We start from the raw sequence: 20,290 nt of genomic DNA, 5'->3' as shown, positions 1-20,290 counted from the left end.
ATGACTTAGAAGTAGGGGGGAAACATGAATTATAAAGAAAAATGGGGGAGGAGAGAGCTAGAAACGTATGTGGATCAGCTCCAGGGTTCTTGTTAACTCCTTAAACGCAACACACATTGATGACAAACCCCAGCAAGTCCAGGAGAGGCACTTAGGAACTTCCAGAAGCCCAGGAACATCGGTTAACACTTCACTGTTCATTTGGGTGAAAATTCTGCAAGCTGTAGGAGGGGCCCCACTCCCAGCCACTTCTAACCTGGGGCAGGTGTTGTGATGCAGAAGCAACGGTGTAAGATCATAGGTAGATGAACGTAAGATTACAGATAAGTAAAATGTAAACTAGCCGTGGCTCCATGCACTGTGATGAGGAGAGACAGAGAAGAGAGGCTCGAGAGGCCCGATTAACCGTTTACAACCTGAGGACAAAGGGAAAGAGAAAAATGAGGAGGAACTTAGAGACCCAACAAATGGCCCAACCATGGTCTCTAGCTGTTCACATCCATGTGTACCCCAGAAGTCATTAGTCCAGGAAGCCCTCCTACTAGCCAGCGATGATCCAATTGGTATTACTTACACTATAAAAGAGAATTTCATCCACCTGGGCCATCTGGAGTGAAGCATAAAGTCAAAAATCTGAGAGACTGGGCATTTTTACCCCAAAAGATGATATATTACCTTAAAAAAATTAAATTATGGCATCATATTAACTTGGTTGAACTGAAAAGTAGGATTTATTTAATATATTGTAAAGGAATTTGTAAGAAATAGCTTTTTAAGTTGGAGCCAAAATTAATTACATTTTCTCTGCATATCTGAAAATATGTATATACATTTGTATGATCACATTTCTGTGTGAGTGTGTGTGTGTGTGTGTGTAAAACTCTACGTTTAGGGTACATGTGTGCTTATCTCTATATAGTGTATACTAAGTACAGGAAATGTTTTGATGAAAACTTGAAAAATAAAATATAAAAGTCCTATACTTCTTTCTCTAATTCCTGAACAATGGAAACATAAATCCTTTGTTTAAGTTGTCAAAATACATACATTCCTTAGAACAAAGCTCTCAAAATATGGTCTATATATCCTTTTTAGGGACCGTGGTATTAAACAATTATTTTCATAGTAACAAGACACTACTTGCATTTTCCACTGCATCTTCATTTGCACTAATGGTATAAAAGCGACAGTGAGTGAAACTGCTTGTGTTTTTCACACATCTCAAAGCAGTGGCACCAAACTGTATTAGTTGTCATCATGTTCTTCGCACAGTTGCGGTGCGGGGGCGGGGGAGGTGAGGAGAAAAGCCAGTTTTACTTAACAGTATCCTGGATGGAGCAATAATAAGAGTTATAGATTTTATTACAATATTAATTTTATTCAATTTCATCACTTGGGTGCATGTTTTATTGGACTAAATGGGAAGTGTCCTGAAGCTCTCTGCAACACACTTCAGTACCATGGCTGTCTCAGGACAAGAACTTGTGTGATTATTTTGAGTGACAAGCTGAACTGGCCACCGCTTCCCCATGGACCCCCATGGTTACTTGAAAACTGACTGATAGACAAGCTGTGGTTATTCAGGCTTGTGAACAATTTCTTGAAATTGAATGAATGGCTCCTGCTACTGTCAAGGAAAGCTGATCATATTTGTTGCTGATGATAAAATTTGAGCTTCCAAGTAAAAATTAGAATTTTGGAAAGCGCATTTCTAACAATATAAGTTTGATAGCTTCCCAATACTTGAAAAAATTTTCTGATGAAATTGGTGGTGATAACAAAAGAGATTTTTTTATGTTGTCTAACTAAAATATCCACTTTGGGGAGACATAAATAACTAAGAAAACAACATTTTCCAATCCATCCCAAGGGCAAGATAGGCCAATGGATTTTAATATAATTAAACATAAAAAGCTCATCAATATAGTTTCAGACCCCACTTTGGAACTAACCTGTTAAATTCTAGTAAGGTACAAAAGAATATGCAAAATTATGTGCAAAAGCTATTAAAATGCCCCCACTTTTTCCCACTTACCTATCTGTTTGACAGATTTTCCTCATTAACTTCAACAAAAATATCAAGTTTCAACAGTCTGAATGCAGAAACAGGTCTGAAAAATATGGCTGTCTTTTATTAAGCCAGATATGAAAAATTATAAAACAATGTCATTATTCTCACTAATTATGTTGCTTTGAAAATATTCTTGTTTAAAAAAAGTGGTTTTGGTTAACATGTATTGAGTTTGAAACTGCTATTTTTTTCAATGATTTAATAAATATTTTTAAATGTTTCTGTTTTAATTTTCATGTGATACATGTCACTAGATATAACCCATATCAGCAAGAGATGTTTGGGGTCCTTAGTAATTTTTAAGAGTGTAAAGGGATTCCAAGACTGCTGCCGTGAACCATAGGCCAGCCACTTTCCATTATAGCTCAATTTGAAAACCTGGAACTTTGAAAATAAGTATTTCAATATAGCATCCCTTCTCCAGTACTTCTATAAGTGACCTCCACCAATTCACTGGACGGGGGCTCACCCATATTGTGACTCTTATTGCCCCAGGGACAGATTCTCATTCAAATAGGAAATGAAAGATCAGCATTTGTCCAGTGAACTTGGCCCCAACTGCAGGCAATAACTGTTTGCCCATGTTCACAACATTGAAAGAGGCCACGTGCTCTTCTCCCGTGGCCTTATTCAGGCACCTATCTGTTCAAGTACATCAAAACTTGCTTTTCATTTTACGTTTAGTCATTCAATACATATTTTACAAAGACCTTTGTTGCCAGTTGGTAATGCTATTGACACAACAAAAATAAACAAGCCACAAATAAACTGTGCATAGATTATTTTTAAATTTATGCTGAAAAATGTATATGATGCTTTCCTATTTCTTGAGCGGTATCAAATGAAGAAATAATTCTAGCATATTTTTAGCTTAATTTTTTAAAACCTGAAATGAAAATACTTGTTCCAAAGACATATGTAAACACATATCCATAAAACTGCTTACTGTTCCCAAAGCTTCCACATAATCAGTCACTATCTGTGCTTCATTTTTCTCATAAGCTTCCGCTATCAAAAGTAAAATATATGTGACCTAGCATCACTGTCAATATTGAACCTACTACTAACTTCATGTTTTCATAAATTAATTTTAAAACATCTATTTGTTTTATTTTTCTTCTTTTACAAATTATTTAATTGAGACTTATTTTCAAGTAAAACCTCGTATGTGGTGCTGAACAGGGTATCTCTCACAGCTGCCATGAAAGTAAACCATTCCCAGTTACTGACATGGATACATTTGACTACACGGATTTTTTTTTTTTTTTTTAAAGCAGGCCCAGGACAGATTTGCTATGCTTTGACTTCCCATTTGGTTAGACTTCCCGGAAAGCTGTTTGTGGGAGAACGAGGAGGCTGGGTCTGTAACTGAGCCGTCAATCAGATGCTGTGGTGTAAGGAGAAGCCATATGGCTCACTGCTATTTTTCATGCTGAAAAAGTAAATTTTTATATTCAGTTCCCACCAATGTAATTACACTGTGTAGAGAAAATATACTCTGGAATATATGCACTGATGCACGATTCTTTTTTTCAAATCAACCAAATTACTGTGTACTGACTGAAAGCCCATTTTTCTATTCTTTTGAACCAGCAAAAAAAAAAAAAAAGTATAAATGGAACATATATTTAAGAGTAAAAAGCAGTGATTTTGAACTCAGTGTTGGGTTTATTCCATTTAAGTGCAATGAATTTAATATGTAAAATATTTTTAAATAACTGTTGCTCTATGTGCTTAAACTGAGATTAGAATAATAGGCTTTCTATACAGGATTGCAATCTAGTTAACAAAACCACCTTGGCACAGATTTCAGCATTTTTAGTGTCTTAAAAAAAATCACTTCATATTTTCCATAATCAGACCATGTTTAAAATGACATGAGGATGCTATTTCAAGGAACTACAATATATAACTAAGAACCATTTCTAAAGAAAAATTGCCTTTCCCCTTACTTATCTCTACTATTTTCTTTACATTATTTCTGGTTGTTCACTACTTTTCTTGATGGAATAACAATGTGATCCACTGACACAGAAATCACTATAAATTTTCCTTACTGTTAGTTTTTCATGTGTGTATGCTGAGTGCATATTCACCAATATAACATAAATGAAGTATATAATTCTATCTGTAGATGCATATGACCATTTCCCCTGAAAGCTTGCAAAATTACATTTGTATAAATATCTAGTGATTGAAAACTTTTCAATTTTGAGTTGATTCCAGGAAAATCAAGGAAATGCAACATAAATAACTTTGTAACACATACGGATTGCAAAGATTACCTGCCTTCCAACTGCAGGATGGAATTCAAGTTTATGAGTTCCTTGATAATGAAACAAAGCACTAAATAGAATAAGGATAAGCCTAAATGCAATTTTACTTCTAATATTAATAAGTCACATATATTCAATAAGAAGTAGTTTTTAGTGGTTTTATATGATTCAACCTCTCTATCATCGTCAGGTAATTCAATAGAGCTGGGTACAAAAATTTAATTGGAATTTTCAAATTCGATATAGGGTTCACTTAACAGCTTAGAGAACATGATGAGCAGAGCACTTGCCCTGCTTTTACTTCAGTGCTTCTAAATCTTGTTTATAAAAGTTTAATTTCAGTGAAATTATAGGAGTTAATTCAGTGAACAATAAGTGCCTGATTGTACATGTTTTCTTGGTAATGCAGGAAATTTTTGACTGTCTTTTGCGTATCATAGGGGGTTAGTGAGAATCATTTAATGACCAATCCAATCAATGGTCTCCTTTATGAAGATTACAAGAAAGATCCATTTATTAAAATGTGAAATCACAGGCAATGTGTTGGTCATGGTATATAAAGTATGGACATCTCAATTATTTGCAGCACAGAATAGAAATTGTCTCTTTATAAAATTATTTTTAAAGAGGAGAAGAGCATTTCCAATTGTGATTTCTCATCATCACATTATTTTCATATTAATGCCCTTCAAAGGCTTTGAATCAAACAAATGTGTTCAAGTCTATATTGACTATCAATAAGACTCTTGAGAAATTATTTAAACACTGTGAAACTGGTTTCTCATCTATAAATTAAGAGCAATGATAATACCCTCTCGTATGTTTCTGTGAATCATAAATGAAATGAGATAAACACTTAATATGATACCTATCACACAGTAAAGAGGATCAGAAAAACATTCCTGCAACATTATAATAATAATAAAAATGACAGCAAGAATAATGACTCTGCACTAAACACTTAAATGGATTATCTCATTTAATTTTAAAACAACAACATAAGGTAAGTGCTATTGTCACTCTTATTTTTCAGATGAGGAAAATGATACTTAGAGGGCTCAAGAAGCTTGTTAATGTCACACAGCTAATAAAAGACAGAGCAGAGGTTGAATAAGTAAAGGTAGCAGCTATTATTATCATATTACTATCTTCTTATCACCATCATCAACCCATCTCTTGATCTCTGTAGCAGACTAGACTATAAAAATGAGTTCCTGGGTACTTCCAAAGATAATTGCCTCCCCTTGGAAGGAATCCAGAACAAGCCCACATTAAGCTAAATTCTGCATAAGAGTGGGCTGTTATACAGTTGGGAGGATTTATTCCAAGCACCTAGAAGGCACACGAAAGATGAATAGATAGAACTTGTCAGATTTTCCTTTACCTTTAAACATATTCCAATGCAATGAAAGGAAAGAAGACAAAATCATTTTGTCCATACGCAAAGGTGTTTTAAACATCATTACAATTAGCTCATCTGGTTATCAGTCCCTAGAAAATCAAACACAGAGTCAAAGATAGGCATGCACACCTCACATGTAATACGGTCTGCATTGTTAATGAATGATAAAAATTAAAGGTATTTTAGTGTGAATGTATGTCTACAGTGAGGTGGTTGAAAATGAAAAGGTGTTTACTCAAATTGAATTCTATAAAGCTCTTTATTCAAAAGTATTCCTAATTATATGTCCCCTGTCTATTTAATTATTAAAAATAAAAGTAAATTTGCAGTATTTTGGATATAAATTAATAAGAAATGTACATTTTCCTTAAAAAATTTTAATAACTTATGATGATGTATGTAGAATCATTTTAAAGCATTCATATACAAAATGAGAATTAATCGTTTCCCAGACATCATAATATATTATTTAAATAAATCACAGAAAACCGAAATGCAATATTAATATAAATACGTTCTCATTATTTTTCAAAATCTGAAATAAAATGTTACAGATTTTTAATAATAGAAATTTTAAATGTGCTTTGAATGACTTTTAACTTTTATTTTCATAATTGTCCTCACTAGCGTCAGACATTTAAGGTATCTTGTGATTTTTCTTTTAATCCAATTTTAAAACATGACTGTTGAGAGTTACGTTTCCAATATACATTTGGAAATATTTAAAAAATTGGAAGACGTAAAAACACTAGTTGTACCTGGAGGTTCAAGATGCAAATTGATATTTCAAAGACTTGATGGATAAAGGCAAACACCAGCAGAGCACTTCATCACAAGACTGTCAATGGAAAGTCACCTGAATATAACATCTGATGACTAGGGAGATATACCCAAAGTCATTAGGTTGTCGAGTTTTCATGTCTCAGTACTGTGCCACCTCCTGCATGACAATCACATTCCTCCCATGCTTTCTGTGTAGGAATGAAATCGAAGCAAGACCTGAGCACCCCCAACTACTTATCAGGAATTCTTCTTTCACTTCTTGACATACTTTCGGGTATATCTCAGGTTGAGATCAGGGAGGATATACTTCGAATGGACTTCTTTCCCCCCTAATTTATCATATCCTCTGTGACTCAAACCTGGGCCATCAATAGGGAACAAAGACAACAGATTAAAGGGAACGGAAACAGCAAGAAGGCGGAGGTTTTTATTACCCAAGAGACTATATATTTTTTAATGGGCCATTTGTGGTTATATACTCCCATTTAGCTAGTTACCACCTCTCTAGTTACCATCTCTCTAGTTACAATTATTTTAATTAGTGGAAATCGTTTTAATCACAATTGAAGGCCAATTGAAAAATGAACATTTTAGGCTCTTCTTAGCAGTTGAGATGAAATCTGGACTCAGAAAGACCCCAATTTCAGTCTGGTCATATACTCCTCCACATATTCACACAACAACTGAGAAAGTTGCTTAGTGCCAGTGTGCCTCTGTGTTGAGAACTATAACTGAGGATAACCATACTTCATGGGATCACTGCGAGAATTCAGATGCTCATCTTGGGCCTTACACTTCAAGCGTGATTATTGTTACAATTACTTCTCAGGGCACCACCAATTACAACTGAAGTCCAGGGTCCCAGTCGCAGTGCAGAAGATCTGCAGTTCTTGGTCACCTTTTGCTAACTTTTGGTCACCTGTCCAAGATCTCCCTTCTCACTCAAAGATGTCATTCTCCTCTGAAAGTTTTCCTCCTTCTTCACCACAATCCGTAAAACTAGGGGAGACCTTTATTGCTAATCATTTGATTCAAGTTATTCACACCAAAGGATGAATAAAACTTAGCAGAACTTTTGGCCTTTTTCAATGCCCAGATAATCTATAATGAGATATTGGGGAAGTTCTTCTCTGTGTGTAAGGGAAAGTGCCTCTACCTTAAAAAATTAGTAACATAGTACCTAAACATAATGATGAACTATTTACCAGGATAATTTTAACTTTTTCATATTTTCTATATAAAGAGTTCTTTTTAGACACAAATGTAACCAAATGAATAGCTGTCAAAAGAAACTTAATCTATAAATGCTACAATGTTTTGTAAATTTTACTGAAGTTGCTCTTTTATTCTCACAGGAAAAAGGTTTCAAAAGGACAAGGATCTGGTTTTTTTCACGGATATGTCTGAAGCTCTAGAATAGTACCTGGTACATAGTGGATGCCCAATAAGCATTTGTTGAAAGATTAGAGCAAACACATCATCAAACTCCTGCTCTTCTTTAGCAACTTGCATAGGGAGGAGGGTATATCTCAGTGGTAGAGCTCATGGTTAGCATGTACAAGTTCCTGGGTTCAACCCCCAGTACCTCCATTAATAAGTAAACAAAAACCTAATTACTTTGCCCCCAAAAAGTAAAAAAATAAAGAAACTTGCATAAATAAATAAATACAACCACACTTTGATTTATTTACAAATCACACAAAAGTGATATGTCCCTAGCACTGTGTTTATGGGGGCATCCTCTGGCAATTAGTCCTAAGTTTTCATTTGGACTGTGTGACCCAAAGTAAATCAATTTCTCTGTGCCTCAGATTCCCCTTCTGTAAAAGGGGCATACTGCTACCTCATAGTATTGTTATTATAATTACATAAGTTACTGAATGAGTAAAGGGCCCACAAAAATTCCTAAGATTTGGAGAGAGTGTGGAGAAAAAGGAACCCTTCTACACTGTTGGTGGGAATGTAAATTGGTGCAGCCTCTATGGAAAACAGTATGGAGGTTCCTTTGAAAACAAAAAATAGAGTTACCATATGATCCAGTAATCTCGTACCTGGGCATATATCTGGAAAGATGAAAACTCTAATTTGAAAAGATACATGTACCCCAACATTCACAGCAGCACTATTTACAATAGTCAAGAAATGGAAGCAACCTAAATGTCCATCAACAAGATGAAGGGTTAAAAAACATGTGAGATATATACATATACACACACACACACACAATGGAATATTGCTCAGTGACAAAAAAGAATGAAATAATGCCATTTGCAGCAACATGGATGGACCTAGAGATTATCATATTAAGTGAAATAAGTTAGGCAGAGAAAGACAGATATCACATGATATCTCTTATATATGGAATAAAAAAAAAAAGACACAAATGAACTTATTTACAAACCAGAAATAGACTCACAGATATAGAAAACAAACTATAGGTACCAAAGGGGAAAAAGGTGGGGGAAGGAATAAATTGGGAGTTTGGAATTAACATATACACACTACTATATACAAAATAGATAAACAACAAAGCTCTACTGTATGATACAGGGAACTATATTAAATATTGTAATAACCTATAATGGAAAAGAATCTAAAACATAATTATATACATATAATATGTTATATATACACATACACACACACATAACCAAATCACTCTGCTGTACATTCGAAACTAACACAACATTGTAAATCAACTATACTTCAATAAAAAGAAAGAAAGAAAGAAGCTGCTTCCAAACAGCGCCATATTAAATAAAATTACCCTTTTTCCTCAACTCCTATGAGGCCCCACTAGTCCTGTTTCTGGACCTCCATGAAAGCCTGCGTATATTTTTAAAAATTCCTTGCATAAAGTAAGTACTCAATAAATGTTGGATGTTTTATTAAAACCTCAAATTTCACTGAGGGAAGGCTCTGAGGTCCGTGAGGCAAATGCTAGCCAGAGGTCCCATAGCGAGAACTAAACAGCTACGGTTCAGGCCAGTCTATGAAAAAGGGAGATAAGCGTGGTTTACTCATTCTAGCAAACATTTTTGAAAAATGCAGGATTCCCAGAGTCTTCCTGGAAATAATGAGAAAAACCTTGAACCATGCCAACAGAGTAGTTAATACCACTGTTCTATTCCCCGAGTTTAGCAGATCTGCACAACCAGAAAATTTTGTTCTTGAGCCTTTGTGAGCGCACAGACTCAGGGAAACCGGAAACTAACAGAAGAATCCTTGAAGTGCCTTCGGGATGAATATAATATTCAGAGTCACTGAGCGCCTCACTTCCTCCTCCGGTCTCACCTCCCTCCGCTCCCTGCATTCCCCACAGCTGGCGCTGGGAACCGCGAGGGGCTGCGAGCGAGCGCGGGCGGGGGCGGCCGCCCTCCATCGCAGCGAGAGGCCGGAGCCGGTAGGCGGGTGGAGATGAGGCAAGGCTAGACAGCCAGCGCGAGCGAAGAGCTCTGCTGGGATCACAGCTTTCCTGCTGGACCCATCAACTCAGACTCACGTGTAGATCGGAAGGATCAAACCAAGGCTACGCAACCAGCTGCGCCCACTGAGCGCCGCCCAGATGTGCCCGGAGCGGCAGGTGAGTCACCGCGCCCTCCTCCCCTCCCCCTCCCCGTGTCCAACAGGTTGGCCGGGGCGCGACTCCAAGGGGCCCCGTGGGTGCACTTGTAGCCTCACCTGGGCGTGGCGCTCGGCGTCTCTCTTTGCCGAGTCGTCGTTACTATTTAAACTCCTGCCCCAGCCCACGCCTGTTCCAGTCCTTGTCTTTTGCCTTCCCTTCTCCTAAAATGACAGCACCGCTGTGTGCCGAGGAATGCGCCCAGCACACTTGCTCTCCTGGAAACTTGTAGGGAGAGAAACCGCTAAACCCAAGGGCGCAAAGTGCCTCGACAAGTGACGGGAGCTGGCAATGGTGACCCCTAGTTCTCAGCGACTCCCTAGGACTTAATTAAAAATCATCATAAATTATCTTTATTCCTCAACTAGGAAGTCAAAAACTAGAGGAGGAGAGAGAAGAAAAGGAGCGTGAGTGACAGACTAGAATGAGAGTGAATGGGAGCAAACGACGCGGCCCCCGCGCCAGGTCACCCTGCCCCACGTGCGCGCACCCCCAGAGAACACTCCCGGGGAGGCCTGTGAAGCAGCCGCAGTAAAAGAGGGAGGAATACATATCCTGAAGTTGGAAAAGACTCAGCCCTGGTTACCATGTCCCTTGCTTTCTGAACTTTTCGTTTTGGTCTTCTGCGGGTAGGAGTTTTTCTTGCCATCCCCCTCACTTGAATTCCTCCAAAACTCATCCTGCCCTCCTCCTCCACTGTAGACCTCCCTCCTGCTTCCCTTTCCCACCCGCTCCCACCCCCAAGCAGCGAGGCTTTCAATCCGTACACCTCCCGGGTTGGAGATCTCAGTTACAAAGTTGGGGAGGGGGTACTGAGTCCGGGAAGGACCACGGCGACCAGCAGGGTGCCCTGCGGCTGTCCTTGGCTTGGTCCACACCTGAGTAGTTCCCTGGGTGCGACCCCTCCTCTCCTCCCAGCGTCGGCGCTCAGACATTTGTGCGCTGCTGCCGCGCATTCGCAGCTCCCTAGCGGCTAGAGGGGGAACCAGCACAGGGGATGGAGAGAGTAAGGTTGCGCGAGTGGGAGGAACCCACCTCGGTAGCCCGGGAAATCCCGTCCGTGCCACCGCCCCCAACTTTGTGGCGCCCTCAAGCAGCGGCTGCAAGGATGGAGCTGCCTCCCCGCGGCCGGGCGCCTCTGGACTCGCCGGTGGACAGCGCCTCCCTGACCTCACTGGAATCCAGCGTCTTCTGTAGCGAGGGCGAAGGGGAGCCCCTGGCTCTCGGGGACAGTTTCACGGTCAACGTGGGTGGCAGCCGCTTCGTGCTCTCGCAGCAGGCGCTGTCCTGCTTCCCGCACACGCGCCTTGGCAAGCTAGCCGTGGTGGTGGCCTCGTGCCGGCGCCCCGGGTCCCTGGCCGCCGTGCCCAGCCCCCTGGAGCTCTGTGACGACGCCAATCCCGTGGACAACGAGTACTTCTTCGACCGGAGCTCGCAAGCATTCCGCTACGTCCTGCACTACTATCGCACCGGCCGCCTGCATGTCATGGAGCAGCTGTGCGCGCTCTCCTTCCTCCAGGAGATCCAGTACTGGGGCATCGACGAGCTCAGCATTGACTCCTGCTGCAGGGACAGGTACCCGCGAGGCGCACAGTGGCTGGGCGGGGAGGCGGGCGCATTGGACAGAGGGTGGCAGAGGTGAAGATCTAAGGCTTTACAGCAGCCTCCTTGAACCCAGGCCTAAGAATACCTGTGGCCACTTCGGAGGTAGAAGGCAGGGAGGCGGGGGGGGGGGGGGGCGCGAGAAGGTGGGCTGGAAAGGATCAAAGCCAACTTTTGATTGGAACTTTTTGAACCTTTTCCTTTTTCTAGTGAATGTGTACTAATTCATTTATTAGTCAAGAGCCGTCAGGCCTGCAGTAAATATTTGGGAATTGAATAAATGAGTCAGAAAAGTTATGCTCCCCAAAAAATGCATGTATGTTTCAGTATAGTGGGTCATCGTTTATCAAACCTGGACACTAACTTGCAAAACTTGAATGGAGAACTGCTTTAAGTACAGAAGATAGAAAGTTGGTTCCTTGCCTGTGAATGATTGTGGGACTCTGGTGATCTATTATCTTTCTATTACTTTGCTATTATCTTGCTATTACTACCGTTTCTTTCCATTACACACACACACAAAGTTTCATATGGCAAACTTCTTGTTACAAGAAATTGGATAATAAAATGCATTAATCTAATGTAGTTTTGCTATGTGTATAAACTTCTACCAAGAAAGTGCCATTTTAAAAACAATAATCCTAAATTAGAAAATATGAGTACTGTAGGAAGACAGCCTGGGTAAAACATAAATGAATATTTCCTGCATTTTTCTGAAATAAAAAGCATGACTTCATTGCCAAGTTTAATTCTCTTTTTACTTCTGTATTTTTAAAAAGTTAGACTAATCACCAAGTTGTCTTCTCTAAAAGATACTTTCGAAGAAAGGAGCTGAGTGAAACTTTAGACTTTAAGAAGGACACAGAAGACCAGGAAAGTCAACATGAGAGCGAACAGGACTTTTCACAAGGACCTTGCCCCACTGTCCGCCAGAAGCTCTGGAACATTCTGGAGAAGCCTGGGTCTTCCACCGCTGCCCGAATCTTTGGCGTCATCTCGATCATCTTCGTGGCAGTGTCCATCGTCAACATGGCCCTGATGTCAGCCGAGTTAAGCTGGCTGGACCTGCAGCTGCTGGAAATCCTGGAGTATGTGTGCATTAGCTGGTTCACCGGGGAGTTTGTCCTGCGCTTCCTGTGCGTGCGGGACAGGTGCCGCTTCCTGAGAAAGGTGCCAAACATCATAGACCTCCTTGCCATCTTGCCCTTCTACATCACTCTTCTGGTAGAAAGCCTGAGTGGGAGCCAGACTACACAGGAGCTGGAAAACGTGGGGCGCATCGTCCAGGTTTTGAGGCTGCTCAGGGCTCTGCGCATGCTCAAACTGGGCAGGCATTCCACAGGTATTCAGATTTCATTGATGCCTTTTAATTTGCCATTGTTTGTAAGTATTAGTGCTTTGACCACAGTCCAAGGGAAGCGACTCTGAATTGATACTCAAAATTACCAACTCCTACACTTTACCTAACCGTGATCCCCAAAAAGGTATTGAGAAGCCAGACCTTGAGGTTATTATGACAGGTATAGAGGAGAAGATGCCTCTCACACACTTTCTCTCCTTAAGACATTTGAGAGACAATCTGACCATTTGTTAACTTCAATTTATTTTAACCCAAGTGCCCAGAAGATGTACAAAAATTAAAGACATTCTGCTTCTGATAGTTTCTACATAAAATATGCATAAACAGCACATAAAAAGGTATGCATAAATTATATATGATATGTAGGACATAAGCCAGTTTCTTTTCTGTGTCCAAGGAAATGCTTATCGCTCATGTTCCTTGGAAGAAGACAAAGTCCTCCAGAGCCTTCTCTGGCTATGCAGAAAGAGAGATGACCAGGCACTGGTGGACCTTACCATAATTTTTGAAGAAACAATGGAAATATTTGCTTTGGAGGAAACCAAAAGATACCAATTAAATGCTTTGTTGAGTATCTGAGAATTTTCTTGTCCCCAGTTGGGGATGCATGAGAGAGATGGTAACAGGAATTCCTTAGCTTTTTATGTGTATCACAAAGCCTTGAAAATCTAAAGAACATTCTCTCTAGAAAAATCTCGACACAACACACGCACACACAACTGTACATGAAAATTATAGTCAGTGTCAGAGGAAATTACACAAAACCATTAAAGATGATCCTTGCATCCCTGAGGGCAGGGATTCTCCGTGGCTGGCCCAGCTGGCTGTTGGATATTCTGGAGCACATATGTGTTGCCTTATGTTAGGCTTTAATGAAAATAAGAATCCCTTGAAAAGCTTGTTAAAATGCAAATTCTGAGCCCCAGATTTCAGAGAGTCAGATGTTAGTATTTGGGGGTGGATCCATGATTTTGATGTAGGTGGTTCTTGGACCACACTTTGAGAAGCACTGAAGTAGGATACCATATTAAAACAATACATATAAATACAAATAATTTGACCAGAGAGTCCTATTCCCACCTTATTTCCCTCAATATATGCCTGACTGGTCACCTGAAAGGAGTTGATGGTCTCTCTCTATAAATATAGGGAGAAATTAACCTTAGATAGGTTTCTTCCCCCACATCCTTGAGGAAATTAGGACTTACCCTAATGTAACTTCGGTAGTGTGTTTTCCTAGCTAGTCTCACATACCAGGGACTTGATAATGGGGTTTCCAACAACTTTTCGAAGTACCACTCTTTGTTTTCTGACACACATAATGGGATGCTTTCTTCTAGTATTTATAAACTCTTCACAGGATTCAATTTAAAAACACCCAGTAAAGACTGCATTTTTTCCCCAAAAGAAAGGAAAAAGAAAATAATAGTAATCTCCACTATGTCACCTCTTCAACGGTTTTCTCAGTTCTAAGGCAAGTAGAAAGCATTAATATATCCTTAATTTATTGAAAAGATGTGAACACTGGCATAAATATTGACAATTTGATCTTAAGCATTACAGTTAGCAAAACAGAGACATAGACCACATATTTCCTTATATATTAACTATGAACAAAAATTGAGAAATGTTATAGAATAATGGTTAGGAAGATAACAGTGGACCAGAGAGCCTAGATTTAAGTCTTGGCTATGTAACTTGGTCCTAGATATGCTACCTCTCTGTGCTTCGATCTGCTCACCTGTAAAACGGTACAGTAATTACAACATTTATCTCATATTATTTTTAGGATTATCTGCATTAATTGATGTAACATGTCAAAATTCAGGCCACTTTGTTTCCTTACAAAATGAAAACGTTTAGAACATTGAAATGAAAACAATCTTCCCAAACGCTATGCATATCTTCATATATTGTCAATTTATCTCAGAAATGCAATTCAGTACAGATACATTTTTTAAGCTTAAAACTCAAAATTATATTCATTGGCCTTTTAAAATAGCTGGTTAATAATTCAAGAATATCTCAACATTTTAGGCACAAAATTCAAAATAATGAGAGCAAATATAGATTTTAATGTATTTCAAATAGTTTCTAGTAAGTGACTTTAATGTATTTCAAATAGTTTCTAGTAAGTGACCCCAGGAGGTATTGCTTTGGACTTCTGAGACACTATCATTGTAACATCATGGTAATATGACTTAAAAATGTGGATAAACTTTAATCAGTATCTCTCTAGTGTTGGGGAAGATGCTTTATTCAAATCATGATCCTCTTATGGGCTCCTCTTACCCTCCTTAGGGCTTAGTCTCTTCAGAGATGAGATTGGACTCTCTTGGGTCTGTCCTGCAGAATCCCCAGAACTAACAATGGGAAATTCACCAAGGCCTCATGGGTGCATGAAATTATCTGGTGGCTCCAGTCCCCTGTACCTTTTTGCAGTGGAGGAATAGTCTGTATTCAGGTCTATCTCTTACAGGAAAGGAGAAAGTCTATGTACTCAAGGGAGATAGTTCCCTTAGCTTTGATATAAAGGACAAAAATTTCAGTCAGTGCCGTGGGATTGCAGGAGCGCCTCCTGCTACACCTCTAAGAATGTCTTCGCATGAACATTTGATGTTCTTATGTCAGTTTTATTACTAATGCCTAATTTGCTTCTGCTGCTTCACTTCATTCTCTTGGTGGGTACCTTTTACTTCCTCTGGCTTTAAGATAATGACGCCCCTAATTGCATTAACTTTATCGGGAAGGTAAGAAAAACAAACACATAAAATATAGGGACACAACATAAAACTAGCATTAAAAATTGTGCCAAGGTGATGCATTGAAACGCAGACCTGACCAAGAGAGCCCTCCACGTGCAATGCTGCAAAGGCCCCCTGTTGCATAGACTAAAGTACAAACTTCTATCAAACATCCCTGCCTGCCCTCCATCTCATCTTTCCCTTTTTTTTGATATAAACATAGATGTTTAATAAATGGATGAGTGAGTGAATGAATCTGATTGTATTTCTATCTTTCTCAGTCTGGCCCCATCAACCAGACTAAGAGCTTCCTGAAGATTATAATTCATCATCTGTGTATCCCCAGAACATTGCCCAGTGCTGGCGCCACATTAAATGTGAAAAGCATGTTTGTGGGTGGATAGCAGGGAAGGCAGGAGGAAGGGAGGAAAGAAGGGAGGGAGAGAGGAGGGGCGCCCCCAGCTGACACCAGTTGTTCTGTTACAGGTTTACGCTCACTTGGAATGACCATCACCCAGTGTTATGAAGAAGTTGGCCTGCTGCTCCTATTTCTGTCTGTGGGAATTTCTATATTTTCAACTGTGGAATATTTTGCTGAGCAGAGCATTCCCGACACAACCTTCACAAGTGTCCCTTGTGCATGGTGGTGGGCCACGACGTCCATGACTACTGTGGGATACGGGGACATTAGACCAGACACCACCACGGGCAAAATTGTGGCCTTCATGTGCATCTTATCGGGCATCCTGGTCCTGGCCTTGCCTATTGCTATTATTAACGACCGCTTCTCTGCTTGCTACTTCACCTTAAAGCTCAAGGAAGCAGCTGTTAGACAGCGCGAGGCTCTGAAGAAGCTCACCAAGAATATAGCCACTGACTCATATATCAGTGTTAACCTGAGAGATGTGTATGCCCGGAGTATCATGGAGATGCTTCGATTAAAGGGCAGAGAAAGAGCAAGTACTAGGAGCAGTGGAGGAGATGATTTCTGGTTTTGAATTCACTTTTGGTTTACTTACAAACACTTGTGTAAAACTAACTCGGTTGATAAAGCCTTGATGTGGAGGTCTGTGTACTGCTGATGAGTGTCTTTCCATTACTGCTTGTGTTCATTGTTGTGGACCCCTTGCTTGGTCTACTGGGATAGTTTACATCCCCTGACAACGGCACATCTGGCAGGACACATTCTCAAAAATAGCCATTTAACATAACCCAATACAACTAGGCCAATATACACGTGTCTGACTTGTCAAATATAAAATAATATTGCATACATACAAAAACGGCTAAAAGGTTAATGTATCACTAATTTTTAAAGATTTTTGTATTTTTAAAAGATGTAAGTTAAACCACCTTGCCCAGAGAAAAAATAAAAGTGAACATTTAAGAACACACTGAACAACTTGCTATTTAAAGATACTCCAAGTAAATAAATTACTCCTTTCTCCAGTTAAAGCTGTTGAATATAATAATTAGCTTTGCAAGAGAAAATCCTGATTTGATGGTCATATGTCCCTGTCTTTCCTCTGGTGCATTTCACGGGCCACAAATGGACTGAGCTCTGCATCCCGTCATTACTGTTGGAGGTGGGAATCCCCAGACTGCTTAGACCGCAGGGAGTGCTACCCAAAGGCTTGCAGAATCACACATCTTCATCCTTCCCACTGAGTGTACATGTGGAGCATAAAGGAGACTCTCAGTTCTCCATGGAAGCTGATGGTCTTTAACAATCTCTTTATTGATACAGTGTTCAAGTTATGTCTTTAAAATCATGAATTTGTAAGTAAAGGTGAAGTAGTGAACATCCTAAATGTATACACTGAAATTATTAAATAGTCTTATTTCATAATATCAGTATGATATGTTGATTGACACCACCAGATAAACTTAAGGATCTTTTATTTGTTAACAAAAAAATTCTATGGCTAGCTTTCTGACTGCTGGGGTAAATAGCAAATGTTCAAACTTCACATGAATTTTGACAGCCATTCATGGTAATAATAAAATTCCTAGTCAGTCTGTTATATAATTAAAGCTAATAGCTCTAAACCTAAGAATCAGTTTATGATTTTCAATATTCTAGTAAATGAGATTTTTAAAAATAAGACTATTATGAAGTATCACTTTAATACCTGCATTTTCAGTGAGTGTACTTGTGCCCCCCAAAGAAATGAAAATTGGTTCTTGGGGGCAAAAATATCTTACTTTTTTTATTCATAAAACACATATATACATGCAATACATAAACAGATACAGAGTATATCTGTGGTATTACAATTTCATGGGATGGGAAATTAGAAAAAAAATTACCTACATGCCTTTTGTCCAGAGTTCAGTTATAATAAGAATAAACACTGATAAACACTGATTTAATATATGTTTGCATCATATTTCATCAAATCTATTTATGATACCATAATATATTATGAACTACAAAGAGGGAAGGAAGGGAGGGAGGAAGGAGGGAAAGAAGGGAGGAAAGAAAGAAAGAAAGAAAAGCCAATCAACTGTAAGATACCATTGATTGTAAAATGCATCCAGATTTTTGGATATTTAAAAATTTAAAATATACATCTTAAAATCAATGAAATGTCATGTATACTCCCTTCAGTTTTCTGGTATGATTGCTTACGCTCTAAAAACATCTTCATTGATGGCATGAGTTTTAGGTTGTGTGCCAAAATACTTTAATCCACTTGGCTTGTTTCCACTTCTCTTAAATATTATGAAAGATTCAGGAGATATGAGTAGTAATAAAATAAATGTTTTCCTTCTTAGACAATTCCCAGGTGCGACAGTATGGCACAGGGCCACTTGTCCTAGTGCAAATGCCATCCACAGTCTGAAGGGGAAATAGAGGACACAGATGGCAGACTTATCCTGGCTTATCTAGATCTCCCCCCAGTAAGAAGAGTTGCTCTGACGCAGGACTGTGCTCGGCACCCATCATGTATTATATCACTTTATCCTCAAAATATTTCTATTATCAACTTACTCTTCTTCTACTCATATAGTTTATATATTTATGCATTCAACAAATATTTTTTCAGGACCCACTTGTGCGCTGGGCACTAGAGATTCTTTGCTAAACCAGACCAAGTCCTATTCTCCTGCATTCAATATTCAGTTGAAGGATGTGAGGAGAACACAGGTAACAAAGCTGGGGCATAAAAAGATGAAGTAACTTGCCCAAATTCACACAGCCCATGCATGAGTGACAGAATCAGGAATGAGTTCCAGTCTGCTTGACCCTGAAAGAGACACTCCTAAAAGGCATAGTGCAGACTTCACCGTTCCCACACAGCCTCTGCACGGGGGGGTTCACTCCACAGGCAGGCAAGCTGACTTCCTACGGCTGGAGAGGTTTAATATGCCTTAAGAAAAATGTAAGCTTATTCTCAGAAGTGGAATGGTGCTTTTAAGGAACAGTTGTCACATCGTATAGTCATTATTAGACAAGAAAAATATTATGTTTAGAATAATTAATACTTGGAAAATGAAAAAGAAAAGAAAAATGAAAAAAAATGTATTATACATTCGTATTTTTTCCTACCGCAGAAGATTCTAAACATGTTCTCCAGAAATGTGGTATGTTAGCTTATACATTTTGTTGAGATGTGGGTATTTCAAAAGAAATTTTTAAATACCATTGTTTGGACAACTTTGCTGTCAAATAAAATATCAATGTGTTTTTTTCCCAGAAATAAGCAAACCGAATTTAAGTAACAAATCAAGGCAAGAACTCTGCTAATTTTATATCCCATCATTTAAAAAAATTTGACATTTGTCAAAAATCTAAGACTTATTGCTATAAACAATACTTAATTTGTTTGACATGAAAAAAATTATTGGCTTTAGGCTACCTAAAGAATACTAATTCAAAACATTTTGAGGGCACAGAGGTAATGCTTGAGTACCTAAAAGAGCAATTTTAAGAAATTACTGAAGTATGTTTAGTAGAAGTAGCATCGTGTTCATGTTTCACTGTCTTTTCCTCTATGTATACAAGGAATAGTTGCATTTATCATTTTAATGCAAATTAGTATAAAGCATAAAGTAGTAGATGCACAAAGAAGTTAAGTGAGGCAACAATTTCAGTGCTGTGTTCCAAGGTGGGATTCTTGCTCTCATTAAAATCTTCTGACTAGCTCTTGCAGAAAATACACACGCTCGGCCATGTTATCTAAGCAAAATATTATCACTGAGTAAGCTCGCTGCTTTGACAAATATATCCACCGATACATTTTGTTAACATGAAAAGTCTGCTCTTTTGAAATATGAGCCATTAATATCTCTGCCTTATCAGTCCTTCAGTTCAGGTCCAGGAAGCTATCAGTTGGCAGATAATGTGTTCTAGTGCTTCCCTTGGTGATTTTCCTTCACAAAACCCCCCAACTCCCGAACCCGTCTCCAAGCCATGCTGATATATG

The 20,290-nt window shown here is 39.0% G+C and overlaps 1 protein-coding gene across 1 annotated transcript; it reads left to right on the top strand.

The window, feature by feature from the left end:
• The first annotated feature begins 10,966 nt into the window (after positions 1-10,966).
• KCNV1 (potassium voltage-gated channel modifier subfamily V member 1) lies at positions 10,967-16,932 on the top strand. Its single transcript, XM_006211583.2, has 3 exons — positions 10,967-11,729; positions 12,569-13,098; positions 16,347-16,932. The coding sequence occupies exons 1-3, from the start codon at positions 11,152-11,154 to the stop codon at positions 16,856-16,858; spliced, it is 1,620 nt and encodes a 539-aa protein (XP_006211645.1). The 5' UTR covers positions 10,967-11,151; the 3' UTR covers positions 16,859-16,932.
• The last annotated feature ends 3,358 nt before the right edge of the window (positions 16,933-20,290 follow it).

Source organism: Vicugna pacos, chromosome 25, assembly GCF_048564905.1.
Source record: "Vicugna pacos chromosome 25, VicPac4, whole genome shotgun sequence".
NCBI lineage: Eukaryota > Metazoa > Chordata > Mammalia > Artiodactyla > Camelidae > Vicugna > Vicugna pacos.
Note: the sequence above shows the minus strand (reverse complement) of the source record. Positions and strands in the feature narration are given on the sequence as shown.

What these genes read in the sequence shown, in the direction of transcription:
- KCNV1 (XM_006211583.2), top strand. Translation starts at nt 11,152, where the DNA reads ATGGAGAGAGTAAGGTTGCGCGAGTGGGAGGAACCCACCTCGGTAGCC. An exon ending in GACTCCTGCTGCAGGGACAG is followed by an intron (nt 11,730 to 12,568) that starts GTACCCGCGAGG and finishes CTTCTCTAAAAG; the next exon opens with ATACTTTCGAAGAAAGGAGC. An exon ending in ACTGGGCAGGCATTCCACAG is followed by an intron (nt 13,099 to 16,346) that starts GTATTCAGATTT and finishes GTTCTGTTACAG; the next exon opens with GTTTACGCTCACTTGGAATG.